This window comes from Saccopteryx leptura, chromosome 2 (assembly GCF_036850995.1).
Source record: "Saccopteryx leptura isolate mSacLep1 chromosome 2, mSacLep1_pri_phased_curated, whole genome shotgun sequence".
Classification (NCBI taxonomy): domain Eukaryota; kingdom Metazoa; phylum Chordata; class Mammalia; order Chiroptera; family Emballonuridae; genus Saccopteryx; species Saccopteryx leptura.
The window spans coordinates 320,935,705-320,957,516 of record NC_089504.1 but is presented as its reverse complement, the minus strand read 5'-3'; the positions used below and the strand labels follow the sequence as shown (position 1 = coordinate 320,957,516).

Genomic DNA, 21,812 nt, shown 5'->3' with positions numbered 1-21,812 from the left:
TAAAGTTTTGCTGTGTGTGTATGTATTTTGGTTGTTCTTGATGTTATTTATAAGAGTGCTCAGTACCTGGACTTAGTTCTCTAAAATAGAAATTTAATTTTAACTTTATAGGCATGTTGGACCGGTTCATTATATGGTTTGGAGAAACCAAGGAAAAGCAAATGACGGAGGAAGTGGTAGTGATAGTTCTATAAACACTGCTCTTTTCATTTGACCTTTTACTGAACTGGTGACAAAATAATCCTGTAATAAAACTTTAAAATGTTTTATTAGATAATAGTAGATAATGGGTATATTAAAAAGGATCTACATTAAAAACATTTTTTTTATTTTGAATCTTTTTGGTATATGTGCCATGGGTATGCATTAAAACATTGTATGTTAGTGGAATAACTCTTTGAGGAGCCAATCAACTTGAAAGGCAAAGATTCTCTTTTTCTTTTTTTATCTTTTTTTTTTTTTTTTAATTAAGTGAGAGCAGGGGAGGCAGAGAGACAGAATCCACATGTGCTGGACATGGATCCACTTGCAAGCCCCCTATGGGGTGATGCTCTGCTCATCTTGGACGTTATTTGGCAACAGAGCTGTTTTTAGTGCCTGAGAAAGAGGCCAAGGAGCCATCCTCAGCGCCCAGGGCCAACTCACTCAAATCAATCGAGCCATAGTTCTGGGTGGGGTGAGAAAGGGAAGGGGAACAGAGATGGGTGGAAAAGCAGATGGTCACTTCTCCTGTGTGCCGTGACCAGGAATCAAACCCGAACATCCACACGCTGGGCTGATGCTCTACTGGGCCTGCTGACACAACCATTCAGGGCTGCAAAAGATTTTCTAAAGTGCTCTTATCCTTCACCTTTTGAGATCTTATCTGTTTTGTGGGGATTCAGAGAAAATTTATAATGAATAAATATTTTGGGGGTTATGAAAATGTTTTCGAAACTAGAGAGAGAAGGTAAATGTACTATATGCCACACTGAATTAATTAATTTGAGAGAGAGAATCATCAGTTTGTTCTACTTATTTATGCGTCCATTGGTTGATTCTTGTATGTGCCCTGAGGGGGGATCTAACCTGGAACCTTAGTGTAGCGGGATGATGCTTTAACCAACTGAGCTATCTGACCAGGACCCGTACTGAGTTTTTATTAATTTTTTTAATTGTAAAAGTATATTTAATAGTAATTTCAGCTTTCTCTTCCTTTCAAGACTGTGTTCATCTTATTTGGGAACCACTGTAAAGTTTTATGTGCATTCTTTCATAATTTTTACTTTGTATTTCTAAATATATTAATATATCTAATGCAGGTCCATAAACGTATAGTTTTAAAAATTATAATAAGGCCATACATTGCATATTGCTCTATGACTTGCTTTCTTTTTATAAGGGTATGACTTGAAGAATTTTTTATTTTAAAATCGATGTGCTGCATACTGTTTAAACCATACATACTATTTCATAATTCATGGTATTTCATATGCCAAAAATATAATCATTTACCTATTAACGAGTCCTCCCTCATTCTCTTTTTTCTTTCCTTGTTTTTTTAAAAAATTAAGAAACTATATTTTTAAGTAAGTTTTAGATTCACAGCAAAATTGAGCAGCAAGTACAGAGTTCCCATGTCCCCCCTTTATCCCCACACACATACAATCTTTCCCATAATCAGCATTCTGTACCAGAGTGGTACATTTCTTAAAATCGATGAACCTCACTGACATATTATCATCACCCAAAGTACATAGTTTACATTAGGGTTCACTCTTGGTGGTATACATTCTATGGGATTTGACAGATGAATAGTGACATGTATCATTGTAATTTCGAACAGAATAGTTTCACTATCCTAAAAATCCCCTGCTCTGCCTGTCCGTCCCTTCCTCCCCTCTAATCCCTAGCAACCACTAAACTTTTTACTATCTCATAGTTTTGCTTTTTTCAGAATATCATATAGTTGGAGTCATATAGTATGTGGGATTTTTGGATAGTTCTTTCAGATTTCTCCTTTGTATTTATCTGTTTGTATAATTTGTCCTGAAACAATACTCCGACTTCTGGGCATTATAATTAGGAAGTGCTGTTTACTAACTGCACAGTGAAAAGCAGCAGAGCCACTGGCACGGTACTGAGAACACCATGGTGAGACATAAAGTCTGTAATTTCACCATCAATGTAGGGAACTGGTGGACAAATGTACAGAGATAAAGAAATAGAAAATATGAAAAAGAAGTTAGAAGACAGATTGAGTAACTCTAACATTGGTGAAAAGTGAGCTTAGAAGGCAAGGAGAGAAAATACATACAAATTCAAAACACACAGGAAAATAAACTGCCAAGAATTCAGAATAATCAGAAACAACAAAACTGGACCTACCAAACCTTCAGATACTGGTATCAGTAGAAACAGTGTAAAAGTTACATCTATAAAATACATTTCATGCGTATTTTTATATTCATATATAATATGATTAAACTGTTTAAAGTAACAAGAGGAAAGAGGAAGAAACTATCAAAAATGATCAGATAGACTTGAAAAAATACCAAATAGGGCTCCTAGAAATGAAAATTTCCGTTAGGATTTGTAATGTGAGAAATGTGCTAATATTCAGAAAAATATACTTCAAAATGACACACAGTAAGAATGGGATAATATAAAGTAAAGCAAAAATAGGTTTACAGTTATATCAAGTACACGAAACAGAGTTTATCATGGTGTTTTTATTTATTATGTATTTGAAAGGGAACCTACTTTTTGCCCTACCATGTACATGTTGTGTATTTGTGTAATGAAAGATACAGTGGTTTGTCAGTTGTCACTGTTATAGCACAATTTGATCTTTTTCTTTTAACAGCCTAGGCAGTACAGCATAGAAGGGGGAAAATGCTTAGTGAAGGGTTAAGTTAGCAAAGGAGAAATGGCTGAAGGGAGAATCAGCAATTTGCAGATAGATTTGAAGAAATTACCTAGAGTGCGATGCAGATAGATGACAAATATGAAAGAGTAGTTAAGAGATAAGGGCCTTTCCATTCTGTAGTTAACACCTTTGATTCCTGTCCATATTCCCTTAAGCCCATTTTAATACGCAGATGAAATAGGTCAAGAAATTAGAAAACCTGATGGGTATACAACATAATCAACAGTTCAGATGCTATAGTAATGTTTACCTGAAACCTATGTACTCTTATTGACCAATGTCACCCTGTTAAATTTAATTTTATAAATAAAAATTTTAAAATAGACATTTCTAACTCCCCCCCCCCCCCCGCCAAAAAGAAATTGAAAACCTGAATAGACAAATAACCATTGAATGCCTTGAATCAGTAAAGAGGCATGGATAGACATAGGTGAGAAGACTTAACTCTCTTCCCCAGTTGACTCCTGTGGCTCCTTGTAAAAGGGAATACTTCTTTTTCTCCTTTTAGTCAGTAGAGTGTATGCCCACTGAAACTATGTGGCATTGTCAGTCCACATAGAATAAGCCTTTTCTGGGCATCCTTAATTTATGATAGATCAGAATTTTGGTTGGATTCCCTGTTCCAGAGGAAGTGTTGTCATTCTACTCCTGAATTGAGATTACTCCTCATCTGTCCCGCTATGCCTCCTCTTCACCCCTTACCTCTCCTTCTTCAGGACTGATATCATTCTTATATTCTTGCCCAAGACATATCACAAGCATAATCCACAATCTGAGGCTTGTGCATTAAAGTCTGTGGAAGGGAACTTATTACTTCTATGTATGGTAGTGGAAGGTGTCTTACTTTTCTTTGAAAAGGACCCCATTCTATGGCTTTGTGTATCCCTTTCCTCTCCTTATGATCATTGTGTCCCACTTTCTTGTGGGATGGTGATAAGTGTTGATAAACGTGATGAATGAAGGAGGCTCTTGTCTGGTTCCATTTGGAACACTACTGGCTAATCTACATATATTAGTATCATTTGGCAGGCAGGGATGGCTCTCCTTCCTTACTCTTTCTGCCAGTTCTGGCCCTGGTTTGGTTATACTATATAAGCTGGCAGATATCCCTCTGCATCATTGGACAGTACTTCTGAGATAGAATACAGCTGTTTCCAAAACCCATTTACTGGAGCACTGTAGTACCTTATACAATATTCCATTAATTAGTGGTAATTTCTGCCATTGCTGTAATAGAGAATATTATTACCTTAAGTCTCTCCTATCAGAGGGGTTCACTGTTTATTTTCTCCCTCTTTACTGCTTTAAGATGCCACAGATCTTCCCACTCTACACCAATATGCCACTTTCATTTGGTAACAATGGCTGAAGTTTTAAAGTTATGTAAATCAAGGCTGCTCCAGATACATATGTAGAACCCAGATGACCTCCACTCTTCCTAGATATTGCCTTAGTCATTTAGGGGTGGGGGCTGTTGATAACACACTGTCAATAACGAATAAAAAGATCATCATAATGTCAGGGTTACTATTGCTGCCCTCTGATACTCAATTTAATACTGGTAAGGACATATGAGGTTTTTATTATCTACATAAGGGTACTTCAGTGATAAAAATCAAACTAATTAGTGGTATATTAGTCTTTCTGTTGGATGGGTGGTTTCTGAATAGGGAATGCGACATGTTTACTTTTTCTGAATCATCTTGATATAGCATTGCCACCTAAGTCATCTAAGGTGGGTCAAAGGATTATTGTGTAAAGGCTTGTTGGGATCAGAAAAGGTCATTGCAGGGGCATTGACTTGTCTACCATTGTTCAGAATTGCTGCTTGCAGTTCGTATTTTCTTTTAGGGTTTCTGTATAAGGAATTATGCTATTTTTTTAGATAGGTATTTTTAAAATATGCATTTTTAAAATCAAGGATATATATTTTAGCTGCTTAGCACCTCTTCTATTAAAACAATACATTTAAAAAATTATATTACAACTTTATTCTACCATTTCCATCACATCTGCATCAGTAACCATTACATCCTTTCTGATACATATTTTATTTATTATAGTGAGGGAGAAGAGAGAGAGACAAGGACAGACAGGAAGGGAGAGAGACAAGGACGGACAGGAAGGGAGAGAGGGAGAGAGATGAGAAGCATCAACTCATTGTTGCGGCTCCTTAGTTGTTCATTGATTACTTTCTCATGTGTGCCTTGATGGGGGGGGGGGGGGACTCCAGCCGAGCCAGTGACCCTTTGCTCAAGCCAGCGACCTTGGACCCAAGCCAGTGACCTTGGACTCAAGCCAGCAACCTTTGGGCTCAAGCCAGCGACCTTGGACTCAAGCCAGCTACCTTTGGGCTCAAGCCAGCGACCATAGGGTCATGTCTATGATCCCATGCTCAAACCTGATGAGCTCACTCACACTCAAGCTGGCAACCTCAGGGTTTTGAACCCAGGTTCCCTGTGTCCTAGGTCGATGCTCTATCCAGTGTGCCACCACCTGGTCAGGCACCTTTCTGATAATATATAAAAATTTTTTGAAAATGTTTAGTAAATATGTATATGTGTGTGTTTTATTTCCTTACAAAAATGCTCAATAATTGGTAGCATTTACTCTAGTTTACCTTTCATAGTTATACCAACAGGTTTGTTTTCAAGGAGTCTCTGAAGGCAATATCCAAATTAATATTGCAAAGAAAATCATAAAAGCAGAATTTGTTGTTTGCCTAGGTAAGGAAAGATGATACTTCATCATTTGGATCAGTATACATTCTTGCTTTTGTAATTAGATTTCTACAGACAATATTTTAGTTTATTATTTTTTATTTTCTTACTCTTTGAAACATTTGTTAAGATCCTTTAGGAGTTTAAAAGCATTTTAATTACATAGTTAATCTATTAGGCACGGTTCTAATATCAAGAAACTTGTTTCCAGAATTGGAAAACAAAAAAAATAAGAATAAACCAATCCCAAAAATGAGAATAAAAAATACTACCAAACCCCTCAAAATGGAAAAGAATATAGAAAAAGAGATTTTTTTAAAACTGATTAATAGAATGGAAAATATCCTAAAAAGACAATTTAAAGGGAGTACTGTGGTTATTTAGCTTGAATAGTGAAGCAGTGCTTAATAGTTCATTTGATTATATATATTATATATAATTATGAACATTTTAATGAAGGGGGTTATTGTGCTCCTGTTTTGAATAACAGGACAAAAAAAGGCATTAGACAGGTAGGAGAGATGAACATTGTAAATAAAAATTGATTGTCCACTAATAAAATAGTGCAAGAAGGTGTTGAGGTAAGATATGATTGTCCAGTCTTTATGGACCATTAATAGGAGAATGATCAATACTTTTCCTGTATAGTTTAGATCAGGTATCACAAACAAAAGCTTGGGGGTCATGCAGATAGCATAATATTCATATCAGTAAGTATATGACAGTTAGAAATGATTGGGGCCTAAGAATGGGTTGTCTGTTATCTTCTTGCCAGAGATTTACTTGCCAGGAATTTATTTAATGATTTTTTTTCTGAGAGAGTTAACATTTTCAAATTTGGATATAAAATTTGGCCATATATTACTGTCATAAATCCAATTAGCTCAAACTGCCATTTTCCACTTAGCTTTAATTTTGTGGAGTTTCTATATTAATATTTTATTACAATAAATTTTCTAGTGGTGGGTTAACTTGAATAAGAAAGTAATTTTACCAAATCTAACTATGAGATGGATAATTAGCTTTAAATAAATATTACCATATTTCCCCATGTATAAGATGCACCATTTTTCAAAAGATTTGGGGTGTAAAAACTGAGTGCGTCTTATACAGTGGTTATAGGTTTTTTACTTGCATTTACTACTTCTTTTTGTGCTCATTGTTGTAGGTTTTTTTACTTGCATTTCCTGCTTTTTTGTACTTGTTGTCTTTGCACTCATTGTTTCACACTTGTTACCAGTATATTATAGGTTACATTTTGCCACATTATGCCCAGAAATGGCTTAGAAAAGATTTTCATACAGTGCCAAATTCAAGTTAAAAGTGATTTAGTTTGCAAAAGTGAATGGAAATCGTACTGCTGAATGTAAGTTTGGTCCTCCTCCAACTGAGAAATCAATCCAGGACTGGCTATGGGAAGAAGAAACCCTACTGAAAACATCACTGCAGAAGAAGGCCATGAGAGGCAAGTCAGCAAAATGGCCTGATGTAGAGAGGGAATTGAAGATATGGATTGAAGAGCAAAGGGCAGTTGGAATTCCTCTATCCACAAAAATGGTTCAGCATGAGGCAAGAAAAATTGCTGATGAAAAAGAAGTTACTGATTTCGAAGGAGGACACAATTGGTGCTTCAGGTTAATGAAATGGTATGGATTAAGCATGCATACATGCACCAGACTTGCCCAAAAGCTGCCTGAAAGCTATGAGCAGAAGATCCTAGAAGGACAAGGAATTTCATTGTTTTGTCATTTAGTGTCTGAACACATCAGTTTGAATTGGGACAGATTTCAGATATGCATGAAGTCCCCCTTCAATCTGATGTCCCAAGTAACAGAACTGTTGATAATAAGGGATTGAAAACTGTTACTGTGAAGACAAGTGGACATGAAAAAAGCCATTATACAGTTCTAGCTTGTGTCGACAGAACCAAATTGCCTCCTATGCTTAGTTTCAAACGCAAAACAATGGCAAAAGAGGACATTTCTTTTTTATAAATAAATTTTTATTTTAATGGGGTGACATCAATAAATCAGGGTACATATATTAAAAAAAGAGGACATTTCTTGAGGAGTTACTGTACATGTTCATGACAAGGGTTGGATGAATCAGGATGGGAGGAAGATCTGGTTTGAGAAAGTATGGAGAAGGAGACCAGGTGGGCTCTTATGCAAACTTGCCCTATTGGTGCTTAATCAGGTCAGGGCACACATAACAAAAAACACAAAGAAGATTGCTGCAGAGCAAAAAACAAAACTTGACGTTCGACCTGAAGGCTTGACATCTTAGCTCCAACCACTTGATGTCAGCACTAACAAACCCTTCAAAGCTTCCATGAGAGACGAATGGAACCAATGGATGAAGTCTTCTGGGGACAATTTTTTTTTTGACAGAGACAGAGGGACAGATAGGGACAGACAGGAAGGAAGAGATGAGAAGCATCAATTCTTTGTTGTAGCTCCTTAGTTGTTCATTGATTGCTTCCTCATATGTGCCTTGAGGCGGGGGCTACAGCAGAGTGAGTGACTCCTTGCTCAAGCCAGCAACCTTGGGCTCATGTCAGTGACCTTGGGCTTCAAGCCAGAGACCTTTGGGCTCAAGCCAGCGACTATGGGGTCATGTCTATGATCCCACGTTAAAGCTAGAGACCTCGTGCTTGAGCCAGTGACCCCGCACTCAAGCCAGTGACCTTGGGGTTTCAAACATTGGTTTTCTGTGTCCCAGTTTGATGCTCTGTCTACTGTACCACTGCCTGGTCAGGCTTCTGGGGACAATTTGACACCAACATGAAGAGTGAAGAAACCAACTATATAGGAGAAGTTTGTACCCGGGTGAAAAGATCTTGGGATAATATCAAGATTGAGATCATTGTCAAGTCATTTAAGAAGTGTGACATTTCAAATGCCATAGATGGAACTGAGGACAAGGCAATATATGAAGACGATGATGCATCATCAGACAGATGAGGATAAACTAATGCATGGGAGGTTTGACAGTGATGAGTTGTATGAATTTTTTTTTTTTTTTTGTATTTTTCTGAAGCTGGAAATGGGGAGAGACAGTCAGACAGACTCCCGCATGTGCCTGACCAGGATCCACCCGGCATGCCCACCAGGGGCGACGCTCTGCCCACCAGGGGGCGATGCTCTGCCCCTCCGGGGCGTCGCTCTGCTGCGACCAGAGCCACTCTAGCGCCTGGGGCAGAGGCCAAGGAGCCATCCCCAGCGCCCGGGCCATCTTTGCTCCAATGGAGCCTTGGCTGCGAGAGGGGAAGAGAGAGACAGAGAGGAAGGAGGGGGTGGGGGTGGAGAATCAAATGGGCGCTTCTCCTATGTGCCCTGGCCGGGAATCGAACCCAGGTCCCCTGCACGCCAGGCCGACGCTCTACCGCTGAGCCAACCGGCCAGGGCGAGTTGTATGAATTTTAAGGATGAATAAAACTTGAGTTGAATAATTTTATGTAATACTTTTTTTTCTTCTCAAATTTTAGGCCCCAAAATTAAGGTGCATTTTATACATGGGAGAGTCTTATACATAGGGAAATACGGTATATGTTTCATTCTTTATGTATTTCAGTCTAGTTTTATAAAATGTTTTAGGACTAGCAAAGAAAAATACTATACTTCAAAAAGTGATCATCATTATAATTAATTTATTCCACTCATCAACATTTTTCATTTGAATTAACTTTAGAATGTTTTCATGGTTGTTAGATGTAAGATTTTTATTTTATTTTAGTTTTTTTAAGTGAGGGGAGGGGAGAAATTGAGACTCTTACATGCACTCTGAGTAGTATCCACCTAGGTCTGAGGCCGATGTTTGAGTACCAAGCTATTTTTAGTGCCAGAGGCTGATGTACTTTGACCGAACAATCTATCCATGGCTCCTGGGGTGGAGGCTCAAACCAGTCAAGCCATTGGCTGTGGCAGGGAGGGGAAGAGGAGAGAAGGAGGAGAGGGAGGTGAAGAGAAGCAAATGGTCACTTCTTCTGTGTGTCCTGACTGGGAATCAAACCCGGGATGTTCATATGCCAGGCTGATGCTCTATTCACTGAGCCATCAGCCAGGGCCAAGAGGTTTTTATTCTTTTTCACACTTATTCTTAGTAATTTAAAATAATTTGTTCTAATAATAAACTGTGCTGCCTAACCAGGTATTGGCACAGTGGATAGAGCATCGGACTGGGATGCAGAGGACCCAGGTTCAAAACCCCAAGGTCACCAGCTTGAGCACAGGCTCACCTGGCTTGAGCGAGGGGTCTCTGACTTGAGTGTGGGATCATAGATATGTCTCCATGGTTGCTGACTTGAGCCCAAGGTTGCTGGCTTGAGCAAGGGGTCACTCACTGTGCTGTAGCCCCTGGTCAATGCACATACGAGAAAGCGATCAGTGAACAACTAAGGAGCCACAACAACTAGCCTCAACGAAGAATTGATGCCTCTCATCTCGCTCCCTTCTGTGTGTCCCTATCTGTCCCTCTTTCTCTGTCTAAATAAACTATACTTATAAATTGTTTTTCATATGAAACTTTGAAGACGTGTACATATATATGAGTAAGGTCTGAGTTATGCAAAAATTTGAAGTATGACTAGAATTTTCTTGGGTTTTTCTCAGGTGGCATTTGAATTTGCTAGAATTTTTTGCCTTTCTCTGACTACCCCTGATGCATGATCACCATAAGTATTCCCCATTTTTCTAGTTAATTCATAAGTTGGTCTTGTCTGTTGACACTTACTTATATGGTTTCCCCTTACCTCTTTACCAGGTTACTAATATGAATCAAGTGTTTGCTCAGTTATTCATTCGTTTACTCATTCAAGAAGTGTTGAGAACCTCCCAAGAGAAAGGCATTGTGGGTGAAGAGTAAGATCAGGCTTCTCTATAAGGGATTTGATTTGGACAAATCAAATACAAACCGAGGAAATATTATTGATTGATTCAATAAATAATTTATTTTGCACCTATTGTTTACCAGGCATTATTAGTCTCCAGTTATGGACTTGTAGCAATGAATTAAACAAGCGGCTTCCATGCCCTTGTGGAGTTTATATTCTAGTGGGGGAGCAGACAGTAAGCAAATAGATATGTAACATGTCATAAGTATTTGAAGTAAAAAGCATAGGAAGAGATGGGTGATGGCTCTAGAACATAAATCATACCACAAAGTAGAGTTAAGGCAGCTGGTCTTTTGTACCCATTTATGAATGAGTTATTGGTGGCTTTAGTCAGCCTACAGCAATTCTCTGGGGAAGGTGGAGCAGGTGTGAACCATTAACACCTCGGGGATGCATGTATCGTTCTGTAGTAGGGATCTGGGTGGGACAGCATAGTGTCTACTAAAGCAGTATATCTTCATCCCCCGCCCCATAAATTTTTGTTTCGTTCTTTGTTTTAATTTTTGAAACTTTTTAAAAATTGAATTTATTGGGGTGCAGATTCCAAGTGCACCCTACTCAATAAAACATCATCTTCACACTGCATTGTGTGTCTATCACCCCCAGCAAAGTCTCTTTCCTTCCCCATTTTCACTCCTTTGGCAATCTCCACCCCACTTCACCCCCTTTTCCTTCTGGCTACCACTAAACTTGTTTGTGTCTAGATACGTGGTTATAAATGAAAGAATGTGACCCATTATCACCAGTTTCAGTTACTGGAGGTCTTAGCTAGTACAAAATGGTTAACATGAAATAAAGAGTATAAAGAAATAAAAATGCCACTTTCATAGACAGTATGATTATTTATTTAGAAAACCTAAAATATATAATTTAGAAACTATTAGAATTAAGTGAATTTAGCAAGATCACAAGATACAATGTAAAACGTACATAAGGTAAACCCTAAAATTAAACTTAGCCTTTTTATCAGTGAAGATAAATATGGTGATGAATCCTAAAAAATATTTCAAGCACTTATGAAGTATTGTTTTGGTTCGGACATATTAGCATGTTTAATTTATGATTGGAATGATTCAGTGGAGAGAAAAAAAATTGTGTGAGAAAGAAAAGGAAGATGATTTTTGAATAAAAGTCCTTGAGAACATGAGAGAGCACAATTGGAAGGATTTTTCTCTGATAGGAATGGGGCATAAAGTGAAAAGGCATTGATTTCTATATGTCAGTCGGCCCTGGCTGGTTGGCTCAGCAGCTCAGCAGTAGAGCATCGGCCTGGTGTAAGGAAGTCCCGGGTTTCATTCCTGGCCAGGGCACACAGGAGAAGTGCCCATCTGCTTCTCCACCCTTCCCCCTCTCCTTCCTCTCTCTCTCTCTCATCCCCTCCTGCAGCAAGGCTCCATTGGAGCAAAGTTGGCCTGGGCGCTGAGGATGGCTCCATGGCCTCTGCCTCAGGTGCTATAATGGCTCTGGCTGCAATGGAGCAACGCCCAGATAGGCAGAGCATTGCCCTCTGGTGGGCATGCTGGATGGATCCCGGTTGGGCAGGAGTCTGTCTGACTTGCCTCCCTGCTTCTAACTTCGGAAAAATACAAAATATATATATATATATATATTTATTCAGTAGTTTTGTGAGGTGGGATTTTGGCTTGACCAAATGGATAATATGCAGCAGCTATAAATTTTAAGATTCTTAAACTTTGCATGTTGTGTTGGGCAGGTGGGAAAATTTTCCAAGAAATAGAGTCAAATGAAAAAGTACTATATTTATAGCTGCCTAATTCTTTTATTCTGTTTCTGTGTACCCTCAGTGATATCTACCCTTATTTCTTAGGGCACTCAAAGTATTATAAGGAAATATTTAAATGTTTAATTAAAATAATTAAATGTTTTTGTCATATAGTTAAAATTTCTGTAGTATATTTTAAAACATAGTTAATTCCTTCTAGTGCATTTAAAATTAATTCTGAATTTTGATAGGAAATCAAGTTCTTTTAAAATGTATTTTCCCACATTTTCTTTTACAGTTTTGTGAGTACCAGAATAGCACAACCATGTTTCGGAATAGTCTCAAGATGCTTCTTACTGGAGGGAAATCAAGTCGTAAAAACAGATCAAGTGGTAAGTGGCTATACCACATATATTCTGTGTAATATTATAGAAAAGATAATTCTTTTAGGGATCTGAATTAATGCTACAACATTTTATGCATTTGTTTATTAAATGGTTAATTTAGGGAAAAAAAAGTTTACATTCCTAATGGCTGTAATACTCTTTATTGAGAGGTAAGAACATTTGAATACTTATCAGGAACAGTCAGATAAAGGAAAAGTATGAAGAAAAATATTTATTTCTAATAGAGAGATACTTCTGTGCATTACTTATTAAAAACCTTCTGGGTCTAAATTCATTTTTTTGAATTGACTTGTGAAATGATGTTGGTTCTAGGCTCTCTCTGGGAAATGAGACTGTAAAAGTAGGAACAGCACTTAAAAGGTTGTACAGAAAGGTTGTAAACATTTTTTTCTTTTAATAATAAGGAGGTCTTTCTTTAACTTTTATGGTAAAAATAAACCTAAAATGTGCATACACTTTTTGGGGGAACAAATATTGAAGAAAAGTGTGCTACATGTTTATCTTTTGTTAATAGGTTTAAATATTTATTAGTCTTTTAATATTTTTAATTTCCTAGTGTTTTTGCATTTTACAAATTTGTAATATACTATTATTCACTTCAAAATATGTAACTCCTCTTATGATTTCTTGACCCATAGATATTTAAAGTATAATTGTTCATTTCTAAACAGTTGATGATTTTCTGGTTTACTTATTAATTTAGCTTAATTATACTGTTAACAGAGAACCTATCCTATATTATTTTATTCTTTTCTTTTTTTTTTCTGAAGCCGGAAACGGGGAGAGACAATCAGACAGGCTCCCGCATGCGCCCGACCAGGATCCACCCAGCACACCCACCGGGGGGCAATGCTCTGCCCCTCTGGGGCGTCGCTCCATTGCGACCAGAGCCACCCCAGCGCCTGGGGCAGAGGCCGAGGAGCCATCCCCAGCGCCCGGGCCATCCCCGCTCCAATGGAGCCTCGGCTGCGGGAGGGGAAGAGAGAGACAGAGAGGAAGGAGAGGGGGAGGGGTGGAGAGGCAGATGGGCGCCTCTCCTGTGTGCCCTGGCCGGGAATCGAACCTGGGACCCCCGCACACCAGGCTGACGCTCTACCACTGAGCCAACTGGCCAGGGCTTATTTTATTCTTTTGATATTTTTTTGAGATTTGCCTTACAGCTCAGTATATGATCAATTTTGGTGAATGTGGATGCACCTGAGAATAATGTGGGTTCTGCAATTTCAGGGGGCAGTTTTGGTCAATTTGGTTAATATTTTATATTGTCACTTATATTCTCATTTAATTAAAAAGAATTACTGAGAGGGTATGATTGAAGCTCATACTGGAGCCTGACCAGGCGGTGGCGCAGTGGATAGAGTATCAGACTGGGACGTGGAGGACCCAGGTTCGAGACCCTGAGGTCACCAGCTTGAGCACGGGCTCATCTGGATTTAACAAGGCTCACCAGCTTGACCCCAAGGTCGCTGACTTGAGCAAGGGGTCATTTGGTCTGCTGTAGTCCCCTGGTCAAGGCACATATTAGAAAGTAATCAATGAACAACTAAGGTGCCGCAATGAAGAATTGATGCTTCTCATCTTTCTCCTTTCCTGTCTGTCCCTATCTGTTCTTTTCTTTTGACTCTCTCTGACTCGGTCACACACAAAAAAAGAAAACCATATTAAAGCTCATACTATGATTGTGGAACTGTTTTTCCTCACTCCTGACAGTTATTGCTTTATGTATGTAGAAGCTATCTTTTATTAGATCCATTGAAATGTAAAATTACTATATTTTCCTGTTGAATTGATGATTTTACCATAATGAAATAGCCCTCTTTATTTCTAATATTGCCTTTTGTTTGAAAGTTGACTTTCCTAATATTAGAATACATATTGCAGCTTTAGTTTGATTAGTGTTTGCAAGGTATTATTTGTTACATTCTTTTTTATGAAATGTTTTTATATGTTATACTATTAATAGCATATAGTTCAGTTTTCTTTTGACATTCAGACAGATTTTTTTTTCAGAGTGATGTTGGTTCGTCTGTACTAATTCAACCAATGATATATTTGGTTTTAAGTATAACATATTATTATGTGCTTTCTACTTGTCCTGCCTATTCTATGCCCTTTTTCCTCTCTCCTTTCATGCTTTATTTAGGGTTAATTAAAACATCTTTTATTATTCTCTATCTCCCCCTATTGACTTGGAAATTACATGCTATTATTCTTTCAATAGTTACCTTAAAGATTTAAACATCTGTCAGTTTGATATCAATTGTTACCTTTACCCTCTTCTTGGACAATGAAAGAAACTTACATTCTTCTCACCTATATGTATTTTAAACTCTAGAAGACATTATTATTGTTGTTTTATGTAGTCACTATTATTTAGATTTACCCACATATTGACCTTTTCATTGATTTTCATTTATTCCTGCATCTCTCATTTTCTATTTTGAATAACCTTTCTTTTTGTCTGGAGAAGATCCTTTGTAATTTCCTTTAGTTGCGAGTTTCTTGTGACAAGTTTAATTTTGTCTATCTGGAATTCGGCCCTGATGGGCCCAGAGGGCAAGTATGCGACAGAACTGTATTGAGATAATAAGCAGAATAAATCTTATATCCAGAGGAAACAATGGATACATGCGTAATCAATATAATATGATACACTGAATTTGACATTATTTTGGAGCCAGGACTGTTTTTGTGGAACTAAACCCAAAGACCTGGCCCTGGAGTCAGAGAGGAGAAAGACAATTCAGAGGAAGTCTTTGTAACTGCCTCCTGCTGAAAAGGGAGCCAGCAGCCCACAGAGGGTTACAAAAAACAGCTGATACCCACCCAAGAAGACCTAGAAATAACACAACTGAAAATTGGAGGCAGACAATACCAACTCTAGACTTAGCTAGCTTCACAAACAACACACCCAAATGAGGAGTGTATACATAGACCAAATGGGAAGACAGAAATGCAATCAACAAGAGAAATCCCCAGAAAAAGAACTGAGTGAGATGGAAATAACTGAACTACTGAATGTAGAGTTTAAAATAATGATTATTAGAATGCTCAAAGATCTTAGAGCAAGAATGGATGGACACAATGAGCACCTAAATAGATAACGAGCATCAGAAAGGACATTGAAATAATAAAGAAGAATCAGTCAGAAATGACAAATACAATACCAGAAATAAAGACTACACTAGAAGGAGTTAAAAGGAGGCTGGATGAAGCAGAGCATCAAATCAGTGATTTAGAAGACAAGATAAACGAAAGCATGGAAGCCGAGCAGCAAAAAGATAAGAGGCTCAAAAAGTCTGAGGAAACTCTAAGAGAGCTCTGTGACAACATAAAGAAAAACAACATCTGAATCATAGGGGTTCCTGAAGAAGAAGAGAAAGAACAAGGGATAGAGAGCCTGTTTGAAGAAATTATAGCTGAAAACTTCCCTAAATTGATGCAGGAAAAAGTCACACAAGTTTAAGAAGCACAGAGAATTCCATTAAAGAGAAACCCAAAGAGGCCCTGGCCGGTTGGCTCAGCGGTAGAGTGTCGGCCTGGCGTGTGGGGGACCCGGGTTTGATTCCTGGTCAGGGCACATGGGAGAGGCGCCCATTTGCTTCTCCACCCCCCCTCCTTCCTCTCTGTCTCTTCCCCTCCCGCAGCCAAGGCTCCATTGGAGCAGGGATGGCCCGGGCGCTGGGGATGGCTCCTTGGCCTCTGCCCCAGGCGCTAGAGTGGCTCTGGTCGCGGCAGGGCGACGCCCCGGAGGGGCAGAGCATCGCCCCCTGGTGGGCAGAGCGTCGCCCCTGGTGGGCGTGCCGGGTGGATCCCGGTCGGGCGCATGCGGGAGTCTGTCTGACTGTCTCTCCCCATTTCCAGCTTCAGAAAAAAAAAGAAAAAAAAAAAAAAGAGAAACCCAAAGAAACCTACACCAAGACACATCATAATTAAAATACCAAAGTTAAGAGATAAAGAAGAAATACTAAAAGCTGCAAGAGAAAAAAAGTCAATCACCTACAAAGGAGCCCCCATAAGGATGACATCCGACTTCTCAACAGAAACACTTGAGGCCAGAAGGGAATGGCAAGAAATATTCAAAGTAATGCAGAACAAGAGCTTACAACCAAAACTTCTTTATCCATTAAGGCTATCATTTAAAGTTGAAGGAGAAATAAAAAGCTTCCCAGACAAAAAAAACAACAACAAACTGAAGGAATTCATTACAAGCAAACCAATGCTGCAAGAAATGTTAAGGGGCCTGTTGTAAACAGAACAAAGGAGGAAAAAAATCTAGTAAAAGAGGAATGTAGATTTAAAAATTAAAATGGCAATAAACAACTACATATCAATAATAACCTTAAACGTAAATGTTTTAAATTATTTAATCAAAAAGACCTAGGGTAGCTGCGTGGATAAGAAAACAGGACCCATATGTATGCTGTCTACAAGAGACACACCTCAAAACAAAAGATACACATAGAAGCGTCGGCCTGGCGTGCGGAGGACCTGGGTTTGATTCCCGGCCAGGGCACATAGGAGAAGCGCCCATTTGCTTCTCCACCCCTCCGCCGCGCTTTCCTCTCTGTCTCTCTCTTCCCCTCCCGCAGCCGAGGCTCCATTGGAGCAAAGATAGCCCGGGCGCTGGGGATGGCTCTGTGGCCTCTGCCTCAGGTGCTAGAGTGGCTCTGGTCGCAATATGGCGACGCCCAGGATGGGCAGAGCATCGCCCCCTGGTGGGCAGAGCGTAGCCCCTGGTGGGCGTGCCGGGTGGATCCCGGTCGGGCGCATGCGGGAGTCTGTCTGACTGTCTCTCCCTGTTTCCAGCTTCAGAAAAATGGAAAAAAAAAAAAAAAAAAGATACACATAGAATGAAAGTAAAAGTTTGGAAAAAAATATTTCATGCAAATGGAAATGAAAAATAAAAGCTGGGGTAGCAATACTTGTATCTGATAAAATAGACTTTAAAACAAAGGCTATAGTAAGGGATAAAGAAGGTCACTACATAATGATAAAGGGAGCAATCTAATAGGAAGATATAACCATTATAAATAATCTGTGCACCTAATATAGGAGCACCTAAATATATAAAGCAGACTTTGATGGACATAAAGGGCGAGATCAACAGCAATACTATAATAGTAGGGGATTTCAATACCCCTCTTACATCATGAGATAGGTCCTCAAGAAAGAAAATTAACAAAGAAACAGCAGACTTAAAGGACACAGTAGATCAACTGGATTTAATAGATATCTTCAGAACCTTTCACCCTAAAGCAGCAGAATATACATTCTTTTCAAGTGCTCATGGTACATTCTCTAGAATAGACCACATGTTAGGGCATGAAAGGGGTCTCAACAAATTTAAGAAGATTGAAATCATATCAAGCATTTTCTGTGATCACAATTTTGTCTATCTGAAAATGCCTTTATATTTTGCTAAATATTTTTGTTGGGAGTAGAATTCTAGGTTGGCAGTTACTTTCTTTCAAATATCATTTCTTGTCTTCTGGCTTCTTGAATTATTTCTGTTGTGAAGTTAGCTGTCAGCATAATTGCTGCTTCTTTAAAGGCAATCTGTTTCTCTTTGTTTTTAGTTTTCTAGATTTACATTGAGTGCCTAGGAACAGATTTCTTTTTTATCTATCTTTGTTTTCTTTATGTTTATAGGGTTTCTTGAATCTGTGGCTTATGTCCTTCACAGTTTTAGAAAGCTGTTACCCATTATTTCTTCAAATTTTAAATTTAATAAATTTTCTCTCTTTTTTCTTTCTAGGGCTTCATTTATACATTTGATAGACCACATGCATATCATCTGTGTCTCGTTATTTTCTTTCTATCCCTTTGTTTTATGCTGGGTATTTTATTTTACTGTATCTTACAGTTCATTAATTTACTCTTCACTGGTATATAATCTACTTTTAATCATACTAGTTCTTATTTTAAGTTTTTATATATTTTAGTATTTATATTTTATATATTTTCTATAATTTCCAATTGTTTTGTTAATGTTTTTAAATTTAGAAATAATTTAAAGCTTACTGAAAGGTTGCAATAATAGTACAAAGAACTCTGCAAATTCACAAATTATTTACTTTTCACTGCATTTACTTTATCATTCTCTTTATATGCATACACACACTCTGTCTTCCTCTCTTCCCTGCTTCCTCTGTTGCTCACTCACTCTTTTTTTTTTTAATGAGAGTGAGAGAGAAGGTGAAAGACAGACAGGGACAAACAGACAGGAATGGAGAGAGAGAGAGAGATGAGAAGCATCAATTCTTGGTTGTGGCACCTTAGTTGTTCATTGATTACATTTTCATATGTGCCTTGACCGGAGGTGGGTGGTTGGCGGGGCTTCAAGTGAGCCAGTGACCACCTGCTCAAGCCAGCAACCTTTGGGTTCAAGCCAGCGACCATGGGGTTAAGTGGATGGTCTCATGCTCAAGCCAATGTCCCCAGAGTCTCAAACCTGGGTCCTTAGCATCCCAGTTCGACGCTCTATCCACTGCACCACTACCTGGTTAGGTATTGCTCACTCACTTTTAAAAAATATTACTTGAGAGTAAGTTAAATATATCATGCCTTTTTAATTTATTTTTTAATTTAGAAAATTAAATTTAACAAGGTGACATTGATCAGTAAGAGTACATAGGTTACAGGGAAATGTTTTTACAGCATTTGAAATGTTCATTATGTTGTATACCCATCACCCAAAGTCAAATCATTTTCTGTCACCATATATTTGTTCTTCTTTACTCCTCACCCCTCTCCCTATGTCTGTGAGTCTCAGTTTTATATACCACCTGTGTGTGAAATCATACAGTTCTTAGCTTTTTCTGATTTACCTATTTCACTCAGTATAATGTTCTCAAGGTTCATCCATGTTGTTGTAAATGGCAATATGTCATTATTTCTTATGGCTGAGAAGTATTCTGTGGTATATATGTTCTACATCTTTTTTATCCAATCCTCTATCAAGGGACACTGGTTTTTTCATGTACTGGCCACTGTGACTTATGCTGTGATGAACATGGAGGTGCATGTCATGCCCCTTGAATCCTGAAATTTTCAGTGGGTATTTCTTAAGGACAAAGAAATTCTTGGCCCTGGCCGGTTGGCTCAGTGGTAGAGTGTCGGCCTGGCGTGCAGAAGTCCTGGGTTCGATTCCCGGCCAGGGCACACAGGAGAAGCGCCCATCTGCTTCTCCACCCCTCCCCCTCTCCTTCCTCTCTGTCTCTCTCTTCCCCTCCTGCAGCCGAGGCTCCATTGGAGCAAAGATGGCCCGGGCGCTGGGGATGGCTCCTTGGCCTCTGCCCCAGGCGCTAGAGTGGCTCTGGTCGCAACGGAGCGACGCCCTGGAGGGGCAGAGCGTCGCCCCCTGGTGGGCGTGCCGGGTGTATCCCGGTCGGGCGCATGCGGGAATCTGTCTGTCTCTCCCCGTTTACAGCTTCAGAAAAATACAAAAAAAAAAAAAAAAAAAAAGATTGCTGAGGCTATTTGTGTTCTCTTTTGGTTCCATATAAAATTTTGGAATATGTGATCTATATCTTCTAAGTATGTCATTGGTATTTTAATTGGTATTGCATTGAATTTATAAATTGCTTTGGGAAATAAAGACATTTTAATGATGTTTATGCTTCCTAACCATGAGCACGGTATATGCTTCCACTTGTTTGTATCTTCCTTGATTTCTTTTATCAATGTTTTATAATTTTCCGAGTACGAGTCTTTAGTCTCCTTGGTTAAATTTACTCCTAGGTACTTTATTTTTTTGTTTGCAATGGTGAAGGGGATTGCTTCCTTAATTTCTCTTTCTGACTGTTCATTGTTGCTGTATAAAAATGCCTCTGATTTCTGAGTATTAATTTTATATCTTGCCACCTTGCTGAATTAATTTATCAGGTCCAGTAGTTTTTTGACTGAGACTTTAGGGTTTTCTATATACAATATCATATCATCTGCAAATAATGACAGTTTTACTTCTTTTTTTCCAACTTGAATGCCTTTTATTTCTTCTTCTTGTCTGATTGCTGTGGCTAGGACTTCCAGGACTATGTTGAATAAGAGTGGTGAAAGGGGGCACCCCTGCCTTGTTCCTGATCTTAAGGGGATTGCTTTTAATTTTCACCCATTGAGTATGATGTTGGCTGTGGGTTTGTCATAGATGGCTTTTATCATGTTGAGGTATGTTCCCTGTATTCCCACTTTGCTGAGAGTTTTGGTCATGAATGAGTGCTGGATTTTATCAAATGCTTTTTCTGCATCTATTGAAATTATCATGTGGTTTTTGTCCTTCCTTTTGTTTATGTGATGAATCACATTGATTGATTTGTGAATATTGTACCAGCCTTGCCTCCCCAGAATAAATCCCACTTGATCATGGTATATAATTTTTTTTATATATTGTTGGATCCGGTTTGCTAATATTTTTTGAGGATTTTAGCATCTATATTCATCAGGGATATTGGCCTATAATTTTCTTTTTTTGTGTTGTCTTACCTGGTTTTGGAATCAGAATTATGCTCGCCTCATAAAAGGAGCTTGGAAGTCTTCCTTCCTCTTGAAGTTTTTGAAATAGCTTGAGAAGGATAGGAGTTAGTTCTTCTTTGAATATTTGGTAGAATTCACTTGTGAAGCCAGTAATTTTTTTTATAGAAATTATTTCCTTTTGCCTGACCAAGCAGTGTGCAGTGGATAGAGCCTCGGACGGGGATGCGGAGGACCCAGGTTCGAGACTCCGAGGTCACCAGCTTGAGCGTGGGCTCATCTGGTTTGAGCAGAGCTCACCAGCTTGGACTGAAGGTCGCTGGCATGAGCGAGGGGTTACTCGGTCTGCTGAAGGCCCACGGTCAAGGCATATGAGAAAGCAATCAAGGAACAGCTAAGGCAGGCGTAGTCAACCTTTTTATACCTATCGCCCACTTTTGTATGTCTGTTAGTAGTAAAGTTTTCTAACCACCCACTGGTTCCACAGTAATGGTGATTTATAAAGTAGGGAAGTAACTTGACTTTATAAAATTTATAAAGCAGAGTTACAGCAAGTTAAAGCACATAATAATAATTACCAAGTACTTTTTGTCAGATTTTTGCTAAGTTTGGCAGAATAAATCTTTATAAAACAACTTACTATAGTTAAATCTATCTTTTTATTTATACTTTGGTTGCTCCGCTACCACCC

The 21,812-nt window shown here is 38.6% G+C and overlaps 1 protein-coding gene across 6 annotated transcripts in view; it reads left to right on the top strand.

Moving 5' to 3' along the window:
* Nucleotides 1–21,812, top strand: part of TANC2 (tetratricopeptide repeat, ankyrin repeat and coiled-coil containing 2) — a 372,265-nt gene that overhangs the window by 34,028 nt on the left and 316,425 nt on the right. For all 6 annotated transcript variants that reach the window (XM_066363072.1, XM_066363071.1, XM_066363070.1 and 3 more), the window contains exon 2: nucleotides 12,541–12,634. In XM_066363072.1, the coding sequence (XP_066219169.1) occupies nucleotides 12,568–12,634 (67 nt within the window). In that variant the 5' untranslated portion in view covers nucleotides 12,541–12,567. The remainder of the gene's footprint in view (nucleotides 1–12,540; nucleotides 12,635–21,812) is intronic.